At 40.3% G+C, this 22,201-nt stretch overlaps 1 protein-coding gene across 1 annotated transcript in view; it reads right to left on the reverse strand.

Moving 5' to 3' along the window:
* The window catches only part of LOC126368851 (guanylate cyclase 32E-like), a 182,808-nt gene that overhangs the window by 76,009 nt on the left and 84,598 nt on the right, over positions 1-22,201 (reverse strand). Inside the window, exons 7-8 of the mRNA XM_050013027.1 lie at positions 15,236-15,326; positions 4,467-4,554 (exon numbers count right to left, since the gene is read on the reverse strand). Of these exons, the coding sequence (XP_049868984.1) occupies positions 4,467-4,554; positions 15,236-15,326 (179 nt within the window). The remainder of the gene's footprint in view (positions 1-4,466; positions 4,555-15,235; positions 15,327-22,201) is intronic.

Genomic DNA, 22,201 nt, shown 5'->3' on the forward strand with positions numbered 1-22,201 from the left:
TATACGCCGACAACCCAATTACTCTAGCCATAGAGGCAGCCAATCAGTTCGCGACACCAAACACTTCAAGACCCCGATACCAACCCCGCCGGCGTGGTCAACGATTTCCCTCAATCAGCCCTTATCGCTATCGACGCACTAGGGTCGATTAATTCTTTCAAATATTTTTCCTCTCAGACGACGCCCTGAGCAGAGGTTCGCGCCCAACTGGGCACCCTCAGGCCTGTTGTCTTAAACGTTGTACCGGGTGAGAGCCTTCAGCGCTCCCCATTTTTCCGGCCAAGTAGTTAATGGCATCTGTGGCTAATCTATACTAAGTCACGTCAAAAAAAACGTTCTATACGTAGTATTATGCTTTATTCTATGCCTTTACTAAAGAAATTCACTAGAATAGTAGTAGTTATTTCTTTTTTATGTTGGTGCAATAAAGTGTATTTCTATTGTAGTGTATTTATTATATTTTAAGTTAGATGAGAACCCGGAGGCTTGTTATTTTAATTATTCCTACGTAGCTGTCTGTGTGTTAAGAAATTTTTAAGTATAATTGATGTTTAGTAACTTAATCGAGAACTTTCTCAAAGGTCGAGGGTCGTCACCACTAATGGAGAACATCAATTCTCTAAAATACTTTCAGAGTCAATGTGCAATTAATGGTACGCCCATCCTTTTCGCAGAGATGACGACAAACTTAATATCTCCACTTAATGAAAGTCATTTATCATTTGTATTAGGTACAAAATTATCACAAGATTAATTTACTTCTCGAAAAACTACTTTTCTTGAATACTTTGTAGTAGGTTGAACTACATTTAGTAGCAGTACTTATATTTTTGTCGCGGGCAGATAGAAATATCCGGGACTCAATCAAACAACATATCGTAAGCTCTGACTAAATTCAAAATTATGGTAGTCAGAGGTACATTGATCGCAAGATGAACTAAGTACCCACACCTCATCGAGCTTTCTATTAGCCCAACGTGATAGGTGGTGAGCCGTATTACCGTCTGTAATGGTCGAGGAAACTGTTTAAGTAGAAACTGCACTTATAACTCATTGGTAGTCCTGTACCGAGGTTCGAACCGGCGATCTCTTTTGGTTCTTTATATTTTCAATATTTTTTTGAAGTTAAGCAATTTCCGTAAAGACCGGTCATAGGATGGTGACCACACAAAAAAAAGTTCATCTCGAGCTCCTCCGTGCTTCGAAAGGCACGTTAAGCCGTTGGTCCCGGCTGAATTAGCAGTCGTTAATAACCACCAATCCGCACTGGGCCCGCGTGATGCTTTAAGGCCCGATCTCCATATCCGTCCATAGGGAAGGCCCGTGTCCCAGCAGTGGGGACGTTAATTGGATGATGATGATGATAAAATTCTCAACGAAAGGCAAGTTCCTCTCCCCATAAGTTTCGCTCCATCACAGCCCTCTTCTCATTGAAAATTTCACTTTCTCATGAGATTTTTATAAAAGTACAAGCGACCCGCTCCGGCTTCGCTCGGGCGCAATGCTGAGGAAAAATAAAATTATTTACGACATGACATTGAAAACCTCAAAAATAACAGTATTTCTCCACTATTTGATGGATGTTATTATACATATAAACCTTTCTCTTTTCTCTTGACTCACTATTAAAAAAAACCGTATCAAAATCCGTTGCGTAGTTTTTAATATTGAAGCGTACATAGAGACAGAAAAAGCGACTTTGTTTTATACTATGTAGTGAAGCAGTGTCTTTTGTCTAGATAGGCTGCCTCGACGCAAGTAAATCTGTCCCCCAAACTAATATACACTGGGAAACCGGAGTGAATTCATTTTCGTAAGTTGCCGACTACTCACTAGTCAGTCATAACAGAAACTGCCTTAGGGTTGGCGCAGATCAGTTTTCTTTTTTGACGTGACTTATTGTAGATTTAGAAGGAAAGAGAGGAAGGGGAAGACCAAGAAGAGCTTACATGGAGAGAGAAAAGATTAACGTCGTGTCTTATAGGGAAATCATGGAATTGGCCTTTGATAAAATGCTACACCGACAAGAGCGTGGCTCTTAAATTGATGATGTTGATTGTAGATTTGCCGCAGATGGCATTAACTACTTGGCCGGACAGCGCAGATCTGACGAACTATTGCGGTTGCTTCATTTCGTACACTTGGTTGTACCGAGTATGTACCGAGTACGTACCGTTAAGCCATTGATCCCGGTAACTACTTACTGGTGTAAGTAGTCGTTACATGAACCATGCGAGGGGTCTTTGGCGGGTCAATAGTTACCCTGACACCAGGGTTGATGAGGTTGGTCCACCTCACACGACAGGAGAAGACCGTATAACGTCGCTTTATAGGATGTTTAGTTTGACAAGGTAACAGCGTATTTTAACAAAATCACATTCGGTTATGATTTTTGTTAATAAATACAAATCTCCTTATAAAGAAAATGTCTTTATTAAAATATTACCCGAAATGAAACTAGCGGGCGTTATTTTATTAAACTGGTTTATGAATATTTGTATATCGTTTCGATATCGGACTGGTCCTGGACTAAAGTTTTTCCTTCCTCGATATTATTCCTTATTCTATGGTAACTGTCCAATTTTCCCTAAGTGTGGTCTATACCTAACCCTTGTAATAACATAATCTAGTCTAGTCGACATGTCTATATAGCCTGTGGATCTAATATAATAATGCAAATGAAACTTTCTGGAAATTAAGTCTGAAAGTAATATGATCGTTGGTATGAAATTGACCCGTAACAAACACGAAACAATTGTTGAAATAAAACTTTTTGTAACGTATTAGGTTGTTCGTATAACCTGTTTTTTGTTTGAATCAAACAATTATAAAATCGTAACAAAACCATAATTAAAGCACATAATAACGGGTTCTTACCGCGTTTAAATGGGGATATGAGACTCCCGATATTAACCGCGTAAACTTAAAACAACGTAACAAAACCTTTTAAAACCTTGGATTTAAAGACTACGGGTATGATTAATGGATGTTGATGTTGACTTTTAGATATGTATATGTTTTGACTAGGCTATACCAGTTTATCCTAGAGTGTGCGTACTTATATCAGGATCAACTAGTTTGGCCTAGCCTAAACTAGTCTATCCTATCGAGCTTAGAACAAATTAGTTTGGACTAGGCTATACTAGTTAATCCTATCGCGTATAGGAAAAACCAGTTGCGCCTAGGCAAAACTGGTTTGTCCTAAAATCGGGTTCGGCCGGTAACATATATACCAAATAAGGGATGTGGTAAAAGTAATTGCCGAACGCAAGTGGAGATGGGCGGGACACATTGCTCGAATGAGCAAAGAAAGATGGAACCGGAGATTGTTAGAGTGACGCCCACGAGCATTCACAAGACCGAGAGGAAGACCACCAATGAGATGAAAGGACGACATCATACATCGATGTCGATAGCCCAAGATCGTCGGAAGTGGAAAAACATGGAAGAGGCCTACGTCCAAAATTGGATATGAATTCAGGCTGATATAGATAAATAGACCCGTAGTCTCTAATAGGGTGGTCAGAGCCACAAATAATCTTACTTCGCAATTATACATTTACGAAGAAAAAGAAAAGAAAAGAAAAGCAGTCAGTGTCTTCACCCATCATTCCCGGCCACACATTGACATTATCGTACACGCGCATCTGTGTGTGTGACGTCTGACGCCATACGATTTAAGTCTAAACTATGTTCAAGGGTCGGGGGGAGGAAGTTAGGTAAACCTAGCGCAAACACTGGCGGGCAGCGGAGAGTTGCCGTTCTATGCGTAGTATTATTCCTTTTTCTAAATCACCATTAAAGAGTTTTTAAAACGGGGACATTCATTCATTGGGAAAATTCCCGGGAACGAAATCTCACTGCCCAACTAACAAGCATTTACCCACGTAATTTACCTAAGCCAATCCTCGTTAAGGAGTAGTCATATTTACTTAGTGAATGTTGATTGAATTATCTTGGGTAGACCATTTGGCTGTGTTTACACGTGCACAACTATAGAACAGACCTCACTTTTTGAGCATTTGGACAGAGCCACGTAACTTCGGAATAGATCGCTGTGGCCCTGCGGTACATCGGCTTGCTTCCCAATCGGGGAGCGCCAGTTCGAACCCCGGTTCCGAACTTGCACCAATGAGTTATTAATTAGAGGCCTCCGTGGTCCAGAAGTTGAGCGTCGTGCTCACGATGCCGGGTTCGAATCCCGGTAGGGTAAAATCACTTTGTGATCCCTAATTTGGTTAGAACATTACAGGCTGATCACCTGACTGTCACTGTGACTGAAGGCACGTTAAGTCGTTGGTCCCGGTTACTACTTACTGATGTAAGTTAGTAGTCGTTACAAGAGCCATGTCAGGGGCCTTTGGCGGCTCAATCGTTAACCCTGACACCAGGGTTGATGGGGTTGGTAATCCCCCTCACAACCCACACGATAGAAGTAGAATAAAAAAACAATCTTATCTACTCACCGATGTATCCTCAAACAATATCTTGTGGTAGTTGGGAACAAAGAAGGGTGGCGCCGCCGACAACTCTCGAATCATTTGGCACAGGACCCTGCAACAAACAGCCACGTCAGATGTTATCCGTTTATTGTGCTATAACATAACATACATGTAATATCCATTGTATTAGATTACATTTGAGGAGCTCGGTGGCGCAGCGGTAAACGCGCGGTCTGCGATTGTTGGAGTTAAGCAAGTTTCGCAAAGGCCGGTGATAGGATGGGTGACCACAAAAAAAAAAAGTTTTCATCTCGAGCTCCTCCGTGCTTCGGAAGGCACGTTATGCCATTGGTCCCGGCTGCATTAACAGTCGTTAATAACCGACATCAATCCGCACTGGGCCCTCGTGCTGGTTTAAGGCCCGATCTCCCTACCCATCCATAGGGAAGGCCTGTGCCCCAGGAGTGGGGACGTTAATGGGCAGATGATGATGACATTTAGTTAGGTACACTTGCCAGCTAATATTCGTAAAAACCCGACAGAGGGACTGCGTCGTTCATTCTCCTAACACGTTAGATTATTATCGGCCTGAGTTTCTATATATGGCAGTTTTGGTATCCCTAATCTGTTTTGTCCAAAAAAGTAAGACGATTGCTTGATTGCTTAAGAAGGCACGCTAAGCCGTTGGTCCCGGGCTACTAGGCCAAATACCAACCCGCAGTGGAGCAGCGTAGTGGAGTATGCTCCATACGCCCTCCAGTTGATTGAGAAGCGGCCTGTGGCCCAGCAGTGGGACGTCTATATGCTATTTATGTTATGAATGTTATGTTTCGTCATCATTTCCCTTGCGTTATCCCATTTTCAGGGTCGGCTCACCTAATATGAAGATTTGACAGGTCCGGTTTTGTACAGAAGCGACTGTCTGTCTGGCCTTCCAACCCGCGAAAAGAGAACCAGTTCCATATAGCAGATTAGTACATACTTTTGATTTTTTTTGGGAAGCACGTGTTAATCATTTACGACCCAAACAAATATTTCTAAAAATCTTTGGTTTAGGGCCATGTTGAGTCTATAGCGCGCAGGATCTTGCAACTGAACTACCACGGCTTATAGACATCTGTCTGTTTATTTTGATGGAAAAAAGTATATCTGTATATAAAGACAGACAGACAATACGCCAGTAATCCCTTCTAAGATGGACGTAACTATCAAAGGCTCTGGCCTTCCATATTTTTATTTTCTATGAGGAGAATTTACAATAACTTATATTTTCATTTTTCTATAAATAATAAATAAATGATCAATAACGGGCTCCCACCTAAACCTGACAATTGTAAAATATGATAGAGTCGATTCGGACGACTACCAAGTTCGTCTGCTTCAGATTTTAAGATCCAGAATATCTTCTGAAGTACAACTCTATTGCAGAATAACTGCCATAGCAATTAATCCAAATCAAAAAACCTTTCAAATGGTGTACGGTTCAATTGTGTTGGACGTGTTATAATTTTGGCCATACAAAGTGTGTTTTTTATTTTGCCGTGTACCCCGATGATATTTTGATTGGATGTTGCATACATTCTGAAGCTCAAAATGCGTACTAAATATTGGCATAGGTTTCAGAATGATAGTTGCAGCCGTTAACGAGATATAGAAATACACCGGCGGTTCTGACGGCAGAATGGCCGCTGTATGAGACATATCATTTAGCGCTCAAATTTTAAATACAAATCTTGATAATCTTGGTACATTTTAGCATAAAATGCGTACAATATTTTATTAAGATATGTGATACTACATAGGCGGTCCTGACGTTCACTAACTTAGTGAAGGACGGCTATAATTTAAGAGCTGTCAAACTACAATTAACTAGCTTTAGTTTGTGTGCGCCCGAATAGGCAACGTTGACAATAAATTCAGTATACACATTGAGGAGTACTTCGTAGCTTCATATTATTGGTTATATTAGCAATATGTCTATGAAATAGGGTCTACGCCAGACTACAACTTGACACACTGGTATTTGAACTCCAGAGGTTGATAGGTCGACTATGATTTATAGCGGACTTGGGTAAGTTAGAGAGAGGCCACAGGGCAATGGACCTATCCATTGCGCCGTCTAAACGCTAATGCTCGTTCCACTTACAGAGCGACAAGGATGTTTTGGCAGGTGGCCAAAATCGAAACGAACACAGTCTTCCTAGGAAAACTGTTATTTTATGAAAGTAGTTTATTAGGTATATGGTGCATCCCAACAATGTCAAAACTGCCGCAAGGTTATTAAAAGCATTACAGACGGTAATACGGCTCACCTTCCACGTTGTTCTAACAGCAAGCTCGGTGAGGTGTGGGTACTTAGTTCATCTTGCCTCCACCTCCCCCTCTGATCACCCCAATTGGGATATAGTCGTGAGCTTCTTCTTCTCTTGTGTGGATTGTGAGGTGGATTACCTATTACTACTGAGCCGCCAAAGGCCCCTGACATGACTCATGTAACAACTACATACTTACATCAGTAAGTAGTAACCGGGATCAACAGCTTGTGAAGTGATTTTTGTGATATGTCCCTACCGTGATTCGAACCCGGGACCTCTGGATCGTTAGCCTAGCTCAACCACTGGACCATCCCCAGGCCGTCGTGAGGTTATGTTATGTTATGATTAGCAAGACATGTCGCTCTATAACAACGAGATGTCATACGATGCGTTGCGACGACGCGGCGAAGCTACAAAGTTCGTGCTCAATAAAACGCTCGTGTAACCAGTGTCTTTAAGTTTTTCAATTTTTCCAAAATTTATAACGCAGATCATTTTGAATTCCATTAATCGCCATAGCAAGCACCTGTAGCCAGAGAAATGGGCAGTCATAAGCGTCCCGTTTTGTTAATCGAACTGTATTGTTCTCCATAATTCAGATCAGGGTCTGTATTGACAACCATTCAGTCTTCTGATTGGTTTCTGGCACAATATCAATTGAATAAAAAAGAACCATAATGAAGACTATAGAGAACCGGAGAGGAAGTATGATTGGCCACCAGATACGACACGATACATTTATAGCAAAATAGAAGGGTAGAGAGGAACCGATAAACCAGGTCGTGTCGTATCAGGAGGTGAAGGATTTGACGGTAAGAAGAGAGGAATGGTGATTACTCCACCGACAAGAACGCAGCTCTTAAATAAAGAGAGATCAATTGAATTTGTTAGGACACCGACCATGAATCCCTTCCAAAAACTCCTTTGGTTCGCGCCAAAAACTCCCGCCACCCCAAGCCACGGAAAAAGAAAAAGACAGTTGACTCGACTACCGCCGTCGCGCGTTTCTGTACAAGAAATTTCTAAAATAACATAAAAGTATATTAAAAGTTGTGCTGTTTAAACTTAATCTGAAAGTGCACTAGCAGTCTCCAGAGCACCCCGGGGTCAGAAGAAACCAAAATCAACAATCCTGTAAGTACCCTTCCTTTGGTCGGTGTTTTGTATGGGCAAGTCTATTTTTCAGATTCAAAAATATCACTAATCTCAGTTATCCAACAGAATTGTTGTTCGTCGGTTTAGTATACCATGATTTATTAAATATGTTCTATTAGCATCATGTCGAAAGGCGGATACAATTGTACGTGCGTAGTACATTCTTTTGTCATGTGGGTTGTGATATCAATGGCCAACCTCATCAACGGTGGAGTCAGGGTTACTACTGCCGCCAAGGGCCACTGACATGGCTCATGTAAGGACAAAATACTTAGGCATGCGACACATGTCGTGCGGGGAACATACCTCGCTACGTTTGTATTTGGCTTATTACTTCATAAAATAAACGATATAGAATATGCATTCAATTGCTTGTCTGGTAGGCTACTAAACGCGTCGTTTAGCTCTTGGCAATATTCAAGGCAAAGCTCTCGTAGCTAAGCCTTAGCCTAAGCGATCGTTCTATGTCATGCCTATAACACGTGCATCATGATAAAATACTTTTACCCACATAAAATACATAAAATAGTACCGAGAATCAGCAATAAACTACGCATAACATGGGTTGAGCAAAAAATACGCATTCGTGAAATTCATAGCAATTCGTATTCGCTGCCCGTTCGATGTCATGAAATATGCATGTTGTTATCTTGACTGTTTTGAGAATCAATCTAGTGTCATTTAGGATATTTCGTGAATTTTTCTGCTGACAATGTGGTACATCTTGAAATTGAATAATTAGTCTTAACTAATTAACCTTTCGATGACCAGAAACTCTGCTCGTTCCAATAAGGACTACCGTCGCTACGTGTCTTACGTCTTTAATGTAATGGGTACTTCCTACTCTCTAGAGTGCAAAAAGAGGGTAGATAACCTTGCGCACCAGGAAACGACCTTGGTACATACATAAACGAACGCGTGCGGAAAGTTTTTGTTGCCAAGTAAAACGAAATTAATTCTATCTCTCTCGGGTTTAATCTATAGCTATAGGTGCTACGTCTAACCGCCTGTGTCTTCGCCCAGCAACTAGGGACTAGCAGTTTGTTTAGGTATTTATAAGTAAACTGCGTACAATTATTTTTAGGATTTTCGTATATTTGTTGACAAGGTGTGTTTACAAAAGGGCCAAGCCGCGGGGTTTTCTATGAGAGACCGTGAACAAAATGCAGAGTCCCGCGCCCGGGCCTTTTCTTTTTTTTATCCCACCAGGAGCTCTGCGTCCATCAAGTTTAAGTTGTGAAAATTGAACAAGAGCTTGTCGTGTCTAATATTATGTTATTACAAATATTTCGAGAAAACCGTTATTGAAAATCTCATTGACACTTAAGAAGATTGATGAGGAAAATTAGCCACAGACCCTGACAATGAGACCTTGAACCTCCCTGAACTTACGTAACTGAATAATTTCGTAACTCGCATGAATGGAATAGGGGAAGAGGGGAATGTTAAGTTGGTCTGGCCTTGGAATACCGAAACGAAGCAACGCACACATACATAATACCCACACCCCCATACCCTCACACACACATACACACGTACGCACGTACGCACGCATGCACGCATTCACACACGCGCGCATATTCGCACACACGCACGCACACACGCGTTTATTCACTATCTATGGTAGTATTTTATTTAATGTTTTTTGTAGTAGGAGGAAAAGTAACTGCAAGAAAAATCTCTGTACACGGCTCTATATCGAGATTACTTTTCCATCATGAGTGGGTTGATCTTCTGAAATGTGGGTTGTGAAATCAATGACGGACCTCATTAACCCTATTGTCAGGATTACTATGGAGACGATAAAAGCCCCTGACATAATGAGTAATAATTATCCCGGGGACGTCCAGAAAGTCAATTAAGAGATTTTAACTATCGGTTTTTTAAAGGCAGTAAATTGAAAATTGGAAAGAGTACTTGCTCATTCTAAATAAATCTGAACATGTTTAAGAGTCTTTAGATTTTCATAATTGTGAGTTTAAGATTATAACTCCCACGAAGTTTTTGGCATTACTTACAGTAAAATTGAGGCTGACTTTTACAAACAAAATCTTATAAAGCTAAATAGGTATTATAACTTTATCAACTTCAAAGTTATAAATATACCCTCGACCTAGAAATAAATTCCACCATTGAAATTGAAAATAATACAAGCTTTTCAACGACAAGTTGGATTTATATATTAGACAGTTATTATTTATTCAAATAAAAAAGCGGCCAAGTGCGACTCCGACTCATCCATGAAGGGTTTTGTAACAGCAAGTATTAGTTTTATCTTTCCTATACTTGAGTTGATTGAATGAAAAGTAAATTACGGTTTACGATTTATGATGTATTAAAAAAAAAACTACTTACTAGATCTGGTTCAAACCAATTTTCGTTAGTATTTTGCATGCTAATCTACATCATATATTTTTTTTTAGTTTTATCCTCCTCTTATTTTAGAAGTTACACATTTTAGTTGCGCAAACTATTCAGTTTAGAAAAAAAATATATTAGAAACCTCAATACCATTCTCAAAAATGTTTTTGAGTTTCAGTTCTATGTATGGGGACCCCCAAAACTTATTGTTTTTTTTTTCTATCATTGCGTAAAAATCTTAATGCGGTTCACAGAATACACATATTTATCAAGTTTCAACAGTAGCATTTATAGTTTCGGAGAAAAGTGGCTGTGACATACGGACGGACAGATGGACGGACAGACATGACGAATCTATAAGGGTTCCGTTTTTTGCCATTAGGCTACGGAACCCTAAAAAGTCATGGAACATTAGACGAAAATTGCGTAAAAAAAATAATATCGTTTAGACATTGATTTAGGCGCTGATGAGCACCATCCTCATATAGTGACCTAATAGTGAAACAAACGTCGAAGAATGGTGTCGGATTGAGGATCAGTAGAACCGAAACCGTGCTCTTGTTCTGCGACTTCAGTAGCACATCCAGTTTTTCCCATCATCATCATCATCATCAGCCCATTAACGTCCCCACTGCTGGGGCACGGGCCTTCCCTATGGATGGATAGGGAGATCGGGCCCTAAACCATCACGCGGGCCCATTGCGGATTGGTGGTTATTAACGACTGCTAATGCAGCCGGGACCAACGGCTTAACGTGCCTTCCGAAGCACGAAGGAGCTCGAGATGAAAACTTTTTTTTTGTGGTCACCCATCCTATGACCGGCCTTTGCGAAAGTTGCTTAACTTCAACAATCGCAGACCGAGCGCGTTTACCGCTGCGCCACCGAGCGATAATTCCGCCGCGTTTCGTCGCGAATCGTAACGGAATCGCCGCGTTTACACATAATTATCCTTCTTTACATAATCCATCAACAGTTTTTTGAGTCATCCCCTATCTCTATCTATCCACATTCATACTCATAACTTTCCTCGTTATATGCCTTTCCTCCCTTCTCATTACATGCCTATACCATACTAACCTGTTGCTCCTCAATTTCTCACTAACCGGCTTACCGGCCGGCCTTCAGCCTTCCTGTTATATTCATTCCTAATCTTGTCCATTCTCAGCGAACATTACACTAATAAAGATTAACCTTGTTATGCTTTTAACTTCTTTTAACGTCCATCACGTTATATCCATAAAGGGTACTGACATGGGTGCGCCTAAGTTCTTGCAATAGTATAAAAAAACACTCGCATAAACTGATGCCCACGATAGTACTAAAAGCAATATGCTTCTAAGCGCCAACCCAACAGTCGTGGGGTTAAAAAGGCCGCATCGCAGCTATTCATCTAAAAAGCAATATTGCAATTTGATAAAATGAAAGTGCGCAGTCTTAACAAATGTCTAATAGCAATATTGCTTTTTTAGATGAATAGGCCCGTTTCCAACTAGTCAAATCAGTTACTTTTATTTGACTAGTTGTTACATTTTACTAAACGTCAAAACACGAAATGACTATGGAATTTGTATGAAAAAGCAACCTGTGACGTCATGGAAAAAAGACAATGTCGCACTCATCACTACATTTTTCTTTGTTAACAAAGAAATTCATGAACAAGTTAAGTAGAAAAGAGAAGGCGGAAGGCAAGAGGGAAACCACTACCCTACTTTTCTTTAAAAAAATAGCATGGAAAATGACACATCGACAAGAGCGTGACTATCACACTGCATTTATGGAAAATAAAGAATCTTATCTTATCTTCGGACAATCTCGTGATCAGCCGGTAATGTCCTTACCAAACAAGGGGACCACAAAGTAATTTTTGTGATATGTACCCACCGGGAATCGAACCGGAACCTCCGGAATAATATATAATCTCTAATATCATATTTACTAGTTTAGGATTATCAGTGGAAACCTGTAATTAGTTTTCAACTGTTATGTTTTTTGTCTACTTTCTGTATTTTATAACTGTTGGTTTTCCTTAAATAAAAAAAAAATAATAAAATAAAATATCTTTGTTATTTGGATAGTCATCATTTACATAACAGCCGTCGCATATTATAGCGATTGATAAAAATCGTTACTCGTGGATTAGTTAGGATTACCGAACAGACAAGGAAAATGCGTCGTAAGCATTAGCCTAATTCCTCGTTTATCCGTCGTTTAAATATCGTTTTTCTCTTCACATGGATACATTATACAAACCTACGCTTTATTTTGCGTCACAAAGAATGGAAATTATATTATTTATGTTTTTCTTCTTCGTCGTTCCCTCACTGCTGAGGATCGCGACCACAGGTTATGGTTTTCCACTCGGTACGGCTATATGCTACGTGGACCGCGCCCTCTGTATGCTGCCGCCCACCGTCTTCTTCAGGATGTCAGGCAACCTCGTAGGCGCTCTTCCTCGCGCACGTTTGCCATCTATTTGCCCAACGATGATCTGCTTCTCCAGACTGTGCGTCGGAGACCGCATAATATGTCCGAAGAAGCTTAGGGCACGATTCCGGAATATTGAGGAGAGCCGCGTCGTGATCTTGAGCTCTTTTAATATGGACTCATTCGTACGCATCGCAGTCCAAGGTATGCGTAGCAACCATTATTTATGTAAAATTAAAATAAAGATATCAACTAAAAATACTATCCTATTCTTTTTCTGATTTCGGTTCGATTCCCGATGGGGACATTGTCGAAATCACTTTGTGAGACTGTCTTTTGTTTGGCCAGGACTTACAGGCTTCAAACACCTGAATGACCGAAAAAGTAAAATGGTTCTGTACTTTCGAGGGTACGTTAAACCGTAGGTCCCGGCTATTAGCCGTAAAACACCTCCACCAACCCGAAGTGGAGCATCGTGGTGGAGTATGCTCCATACCCCCTGCTATTGATTAAGGGGAGGCCTGTGCCCAGCAGTAGGATGTATATATGGCTATGTGGTGGGCTGTTAATATTACGTTATGTATTCTTCTATCGTGTGGGTTGTAAGATGGATGACCAACCTCAGCAATGCTAGTGCGTGGGTTATTAAGGCCCCCGACATGGCTCATAACGACTACGTACTTACACCAGTAAGTAGAAACCGGGACCAACGGCTTAACCTGCCTACTGTACTGTATCGTTGAGCCTCTGCGAGAGTGAACCCTATTATATAGTATTCGTTAAAATGTCACTGGCAAGGTAACACAGTCCCTTAATACTTTTTAATCTAAAGGTACACCAACCGGCGATTATCTCTATGTGCACCTCAAGGGTTCTTACAGACGAACTGCAAGTTGTGCGGCACGGGCGATCTGTCATCGGCAGACAGGCGACAACTCTTGGACGCGCGATGCTTGCGCACTCTTGGTCTATTTGCCGTCGAAGGACAAAATGGCGGACGAAATACGCCGCTACTACAAACGTCGCCACCTGTCGGCGGTAGCCGTCGACGCATTGACTGCTGCCGCCGACGCGTCGACGGCAACCGTCGATAGGTGGCGACGGCTGAAGTAGCCTCTGCCGTTCACAACTTACAGTTCGTCTGTAAGAACCCTAATGTATTGATTTCACAGTCTTTTTCAGACATACATTAATCAGTTCCTATAAATAGTATTACTTAGAATCGATTGGATAAGGTACTTGGCAACCCGTAACTCATACCGACCTTGAGTAATTTCTTTGTTGCTAATTATATTCTATTTCAAGAATGAGGATTCATTACTAAGGGTGGAAACCATAATAATGTATTATGATCGCAGTAAGGAACCCATCTAACTAGGACACCATGGTCACACCACTACGGTCGCGCCTCCAACAACATGAATGCAGATGACATCCGGGGGTTAAAATGGCCACATCGAAGCAATTCATCTAAGAAAGCAACGTTGCTATTTGACATTTGTTTGCATTGAGCACTTAATTTAATATGCGCAGATGTCAAATTGCAATATTGGTTTCTTAGATGAATTGCTTCGATATTGCCTTTTTAACCCCCCCCCCCCCCCCCTAGTATTAATAATGAATATTTTCTTAATACATACATGTGGGACGTGAAAGTGTAAGTAAAAGAGTAAGATAATATAAGATGAACGAGTAAGAGAGAGACAGATGCAAGATACGTGTGAAACAGAAAAGACAATATGAGTGAAGACGTATTCGGCTGAACAAAGTGGGAGAGCGAGAGGTATGAGAATGAAAGGGACAGAAGATGAATGGAGGGCGATGCGGTGCGCGTCTCTGAAAGCTTTTTTTATTTTCTCTAATTGCTGTTAAAACATTTTAAGATAATATAGTGGGTCATGAAGACAGTTCAGTGTTTATTTTCCATCTCCCTCCCACATACATAGCATCACGCCTGTATCCCCGAAGGGGTAGGCAGAGGCAATACTACACTCACTACTCGCCAGCTATGTTCAAGTCTCATATAATCGAGCGAGCCTATTGCCATTAACCGGGCACAAATCTTGGAAACTAAGAAACAGTTTTCATATATCAATAAATATTTTACTTGTTACCGAGTATAATTGTTCTTAATTCTAGTAAATTACGAAAACCCAGCCTGTACCAGCCCCGCTCTAAAAAATTGTACATTTTCGGGTGTCTTCTGGGTTGTGGACGAACGAACACGAGCGCTGAGGTAAATATATGTATATACCTTATATAGACCGACGTTACAATACATACATAAACTCACGCCTATTTCCCACCAGGGTAAGGAGAGACTATAGAATTCTATTTACTTCGATCCTGACACACTTCTCTTGCTTCTTCCACATTCATCAATCGCTTCATACATGCACGCCGGATCAGAGTAGATCGTACTAAACCTTTTCTAAGGATATCTCCAATTACACCACCACCACATACCACTACCATAGACTGACGTTAACGTCACATAATATTGTATATCTCGTAAAAAAAATAGGATGGTGCTTACGTGTACTGTGGGTTTATGGGGAATGATGGTGTCAACTTCAGCACGGCTCGGAAGGCCAGGGTGTCACTGGAACTGTTCTGGCCCAGGTGATCTGTTGACAAAATTATATCGTTAAGACTAAAGTCGCTATTTATCATAATCAAAATCCTCTGTAAGACTTGGATGAAACATTCGAAGCTTAGCTTGAATGACAGACTCAAATTCAGCTCAAAATCAAAAATATCTTTATTCGTTAGGGAACATAGGTACACTTTAAATCATTATCTATACTAATATTACAGGTATAAAGAGGAGAGATTTGTATTTTTCTTTGTATCGAAAAACAAATAATGACCATAAACAGCCTACATACGTCCCACTGCTGGGCACATGCCTCCCCTCAATCAACCGGAGGGAGGTGTGAGTATACTCCACCACGCTGCTCCACTGCGGGTTGGTGGAGGTGTTTTTACGGCTAATAGCCGGGACCAACGGCTTAACGTGCCCTCCGAAGCACGGAAGCATCTTACTTTTTCGGACAATCAAGCCTAAAAAGTCCTTACCAAACAAAGGACAGTCTCACAAAGTGATTTCGACAATGTCCCTATCGGGAATCGAACCCGGACCTCCAGATCGTGAGCCTAACGCTCTAACCACTAGACCATGGAGGCTTTTAAAAGAAATATTGTATGTAGCGTGATTTAGGGGGGTATTAATAAACTAATCTCAGCTTCGAGACTGCCCTCAAGATCATGTCAATGTGAAAGTTGTCATATAAAAACAGGGACTTGAGCTTGATCTTGAGGGCAGCCTCAGCTGAGATTCGTTTATTAATACCACCCTAAAATTGTGCTTTGAACTGTACATGCAAATGACATACGCGATGTCAAACCTCTTGCTTGACGTAAAGAGACTCGCCGTAGCGGGAATCGCCATCACTGTGACTGTCAACGCCACAATTCGAATAAACTCGCTAACTACTGAACCGATTTCAAAACTTCTTTCACCTTTAGAATGCTACATTATCCCTGAATAAAAAGGGCTACATTTTTTTTACTAGAAAAAACAGGGATCCATACTAAAATTGACTCTTGAAAATAAAATGTCCATTCATGCGAATCCGGTACGGACCGCTAGTATTTTATATGAATATACACTTCTCATCAAAAAAATCGAAACACTTCCGTTTTCATTGTTTCTGTCGGAATTTAACACAAAAAAGAATTCATACGATGAAAAAAAATACATAAATATATAGCTGGCAGTTTGGCCATTACAGTAATAAGCGAAAATTCTAAATTCAAAATTAGAATTTCATTTGTTTATCTTATAAACGAAATGAATCACTGTTTTGAGACAAATGTGTGTTTAGGGTTGGAGTACATTTAGCGTTTAAAAACTAAAAATTGGCGCCTATCCTTAAACTTTTTGTTTTTTATTTCAATACTGTGACTTTGGGACGTCTGAAAAAAGGTTTTTTTTCTAAAACGTATGGATACTTCGCCCACAGAAGCCGCCCAAGTTGTGGCATTGCTGGATTCTGGCCTTAGTCAGCGTGTTGTGGCTGCAAGACTGCATCTAAGCCTGTCATCTGTTCATAGAGTCTATAAACGTTATCGGGAGACTGGTTTGTTCACGCGCCGTTCAGGATCTGGCAGGAATCGGGTCACTTCTGAGCGAGATGATCGATTTATTGTAACAACTTCTTTAAGAAATCGACGCCTTAACGCTTTTCAACTGCAGCAGCGGCTTCGTGTTGTACGAAGGGTGGCTGTAAGTGACTCTACAATTAGAAGAAGGTTGAAGGATCGTGGACTGGTACCGCATAAGCCAGCAAATGGGCCGAAATTAACTGCAGACCATCGAAGAGCGCGCCTTAACTTTGCACGTGAGCACCTAAATTGGTCATACCTACAGTGGAGCAAAGTTCTCTTTTCTGATGAGTGTAAAATTATGCTGTATGGTAACGACGGAAGGAACAAGGTCTACAGAAGAGACGGAGAACGCTATGCACAATGCTGCATTGAAGAAAAGGTCAGCTATGGTGGCGGTTCTGTAGGTATGACCAATTTAGGTGCTCACGTGCAAAGTTAAGGCGCGCTCTTCGATGGTCTGCAGTTAATTTCGGCCCATTTGCTGGCTTATGCGGTACCAGTCCACGATTCTTCAACCTTCTTCTAATTGTAGAGTCACTTACAGCCACCCTTCGTACAACACGAAGCCGCTACTGCAGTTGAAAAGCGTTAAGGCGTCGATTTCTTAAAGAAGTTGTTACAATAAATCGATCATCTCGCTCAGAAGTGACCCGATTCCTGCCAGATCCTGAACGGCGCGTGAACAAACCAGTCTCCCGATAACGTTTATAGACTCTATGAACAGATGACAGGCTTAGATGCAGTCTTGCAGCCACAACACGCTGACTAAGGCCAGAATCCAGCAATGCCACAACTTGGGCGGCTTCTGTGGGCGAAGTATCCATACGTTTTAGAAAAAAAACCTTTTTTCAGACCTCCCAAAGTCACAGTATTGAAATAAAAAACAAAAAGTTTAAGGATAGGCGCCAATTTTTAGTTTTTAAACGCTAAATGTACTCCAACCCTAAACACACATTTGTCTCAAAACAGTGATTCATTTCGTTTATAAGATAAACAAATGAAATTCTAATTTTGAATTTAGAATTTTCGCTTATTACTGTAATGGCCAAACTGCCAGCTATACATTTATGTATTTTTTTTCATCGTATGAATTCTTTTTTGTGTTAAATTCGGACAGAAACAATGAAAACGGAAGTGTTTCGATTTTTTTGATGAGAAGTGTATTTTTTGTTGAACGTCTCATCCGCCTACTGCTACAAATTCTCAACCTGTATAGCAGAGGAATAGTAGTTGCAAGAAAAACCTCCGCACACTCCTAGAAGTTTTTAAACAAATTGAATATAAGTACTTTTTTATTCAGTAATTTGGCTGCCGCCAGCAGGCGATATGTATTGTATAAGACACGTGTCCCCGCAGAATATAATAGAAATTGTTTATTATAAAAGGACGCTACACACAAAACCTCAAATTTTCACAAAATAATAATAAGCTAAAAATAACGTTTGTCGAAATGATCATGAGGTGGTGGTGGAAGTAACGTAACATAAGCTCACGACTATATCCCAATTAGGGTAATCAAAGAGGAAGGTGGAGGCAAGATGAACTAAGTACCCACACCTCACCGAGCATTCTGTTAGACCAACGTGATAGGTGGCGAGCCGCATCGCCGTATATAATGGTCGCAGCCAACTGTGTTAGTGAAAACTGCACTAAAGATATTAATATCTCAGTCGGACCGGCGCTCTCCATTTGAGAAGCAATCGGGTGAATCACAGGACCATAGTGACATGGTAATGGACGTCTAGAAATAAAAGGGCTTCACTCAGCAGAAATCACGGCAATCTTGTTACCTATACGACATTAGATATCGAGCGAAATCCACCGACGTCGTTACCATAAAAAATATATATTTGGATATTCTAGATTGCGATGTTATAATCGTGCGATATTTCGAGTTTCGACGTTTTAAGCATAGACAATTTAAGCATAGGTTTAAGTTTCGATGTTGTAATATGTAATCATTTTGCCACAGTCATGTCACGACACAGTGTTGCCTTGTAAAGACGGTAAGTTGTTACAAGTGGGCGCGAATCTCAGCTCAGGGCGTTGTGTAAGAGGAATTATTCTTAAGATACGCAACTCTAATTCTAGTGTATTTTTGATTTGTATACTTATCGTTATCTTCTTTACTATTGTACTGCACTGTTTTGGGAATAAAGTTATTCTATTCTAATATATTATATTCTAATTTAAGCGCTTTGCGCTTCTTCTTGTCGTGTGGGTTATGAGGTGAATTGCAGACTTCATCAACCCTGGTGTCAGGGGTATCATTGAGCCGCCAAAGGCCCCTGACTTGGCTCATGTGAAGATTACATTCTTTAAGTAGCAGCAGTAGAAAGTAGTAGTAGCTTTGCGGTGAAGGAAGGTGATCCGGTGTCGGAATTAAATGGGGAACTGAAGTGTTTGCTATTCGATACGAATAGCTCAATATTTGCCTTCCAAATTAAAATCCTCGCAGTCAACGCCCTGAGAACAACTGATACGATTGATTTCCCTGAACCGAACCTGATAAGCATCTGGACAAGGTTTCCATGTTGCAAAAAAATCTTACCTTAACAATAATAAAGTCTTTCGTACCTACCTTTTATTTTCCCATTTACAGTATAAAAGGTTTTATAGTCATAATTGGGGGCACGGGAGTTTCCCCGCCAAGACGAGCAAAGCGAAGCGAAAGGGCAGGGCACTACCTACCTTTTCTTGAAACATTTCGTCGATTTTTTTAACCCTCATAACTATGGTTTGGATTATCTAAATATATAAAAGGAGAAACTGACTGAGTGACATATCAACGCACAGCCTAAACGGCTAAACGTAGGCACTTGAAATTTGGAAGGGACGTAGCTTAGATACCGTAGAGGTGCGCTAAGAAATTAATTCCCGGAATTTCCACGGGAACGGGAATTAGTGGGAAAATCCTTTTGTATGAAAAATCTAAACCGCTTAAGTTAGACGCTTGAAATTTGGCATGCAGGTACCTTAGTTAACTTAAAGCTTAGTTGCAACAGGATATTTCAAAAATTCCCACGGAAACGGGAGTTAGCGGGAAAAAACATTTGTATGAAAAAATCTAAACTCCCTCACACACAAAGATCTCTCTTTTATAACACGCAACGCGGACGAAGTCACGGGCAAAAGCTAGTACCAGATAAAACAAATTCTCAGGATATATTGTCAACAGTAGACTTATTAAAGATATTTAAAGTTTCAAATGCATAGTTATTATACTTTAGATTTAATTAATTCGCTAAAAACCATTTCGCTATCATATGAGCGTAAGGTAAAAAAAAACTATTTCGCGCCATCACTATGGGCAACAAATTTTTTGATTGATTGTTCGTTGCCATTTTGTTATAATTATATAGTTTTAGTAGTTACGAATCGGACAAGTTTGTGAAAGGGTTTGTAAAGTTAGGACGTGTACTCGGAGAGAAAAGCTTGACTCTACACGAGATCTTGGTAGTTTTTGCCATCGCAATTGATATGATCTCACCCACCCCCTACTACTACTACTATTGATCATCATCATCATCAGCCCATTAACGTCCCCACTGCTGGGGCACGGGTCTTCCCTATGGATGGATATGGAGATCGAGCCTTGAACCGTCACGCGGGCCCAGTGCGGATTGGTGGTTATTAACGACTGCTAATACAGCCGGGACCAACGGCTTAACGTGCCTTCCGAAGCACGGAGGAGCTCGAGATGAAAACTTTTTTTGTGGTCACCCATCCTATGACCGGCTTTTTGCGAAAGTTGCTTAACTTCAACAATCGCAGACCGAGCGCGTTTACCGCTGCGCCACCGAGCTCAACTACTATTGATACTTACCCTTAATTGTATAAGTTATGTATGCCGTAAGTGTCATATATATTAGTCACAATACCGTAACATTCTAAATGTAAAAATGTTTTAATGTATTTAATATGACTGTACTTTATAAATAAATAAATAGACCTCGTCTTGGCAACATTTTACAAGAATAAGTTTTTTTTGGGATCAAGTATCATTCGAGTAAGTATGTTAATACGTTAGGCACTCGATCTGCTACGCCTACGGTCCATTCCAAAGGAATAGGCTAGTTTCCAACTAGTCAAATCAGTTACTTTTTACTAAACGTAAAAACACGAAATTACTATGGAATTTGTATGAAAAAGCACACTGTGACGTCATAGAAAAACGTGATAAAATGTCGGACTTATTATTACGTTTTTCTTATTTAAAATTCATAAATAAGTTAAATAGAAAAAAGAAAATGTTTTTCGTTAGTTTTAGATGAGTCTTTATTTAGTAAACAGAACATCATAATTTATCTTGAACCTAGTACACGACCCAATTGTTTCATAATATTTCCATCCACGTGTGTAGGAAAATGAATATGTCCTTATTATAAAGTGAACAAAAGGAAAGGAAGTATTAAGGATAAAACGAATGTATTAAATGAGCATGTCAAGGTCTAGACGGCCATAGTAGCCTTTAAAATACAATTTACAACGTCCACTAAATATACATCAAGAATTGCAATATAGCACTTCTTATACTTCTTCTATCGTGTGGGTTGTGAGGTGGATGACCAATCTCATCAACCCGCTAGAGTTGAAGTTGCCCCGACACCAATCAGGGTTATTATTGAGCCGCCAAAGGCCCATGACGTGACTAATGTAACGACTACGTACTTACGTCAGTAAGTAGTAACCGGAACCAACGGCTTTACGTGCCTTCCGAAGCACGGATCAACTTACTTCTGGACAATCAGGTGATAAGCCTGCAATGTCCTAACCAAACTAGGGATCACAAAGTGATTTGTACCCACCGGGATTCGAACCCGGGACCTCCGGATCGTGAGCAGAACGCTCAACCACTGGACTACGGACCGTTGATATATAGTACTAAAAATTAATATAGTACTAAAAATTAATATAAAAAGAAAGAAGAAACATACTAAAAGTTTATATATGGTACTAAAAATGCTGCATGAATTCCATAAAAGTAATTGGCAGGTCACATGTGTTTGAAAAACAGTTTAATCACGATAATGATTGTGTAGGAAGACAACACAAAATAGTCCACAAAGTAATGAAAAAGTGGGATAAAGAAAAGTCTCTATTTTGCGTAGAATTGTCCCAAGGGAAATATCAATACACAGTACTTATAAAAGAAAGTTTCTTGTGGTGTACGGGATAGTCTCGTGAACCACTTGATTTTTACATACAACACATAGATATAATACAATTGGACAGAGACTATGGAATTCCATTTTCTTCAATCCTGACATATTTATATTGTTTCCTACACATAAATCGTTTCATATGCACGCCAGTTCAGAGTAGATCTTAC

The sequence above is a fragment of the Pectinophora gossypiella genome, chromosome 8, assembly GCF_024362695.1.
Source record: "Pectinophora gossypiella chromosome 8, ilPecGoss1.1, whole genome shotgun sequence".
Taxonomy (NCBI): domain Eukaryota; kingdom Metazoa; phylum Arthropoda; class Insecta; order Lepidoptera; family Gelechiidae; genus Pectinophora; species Pectinophora gossypiella.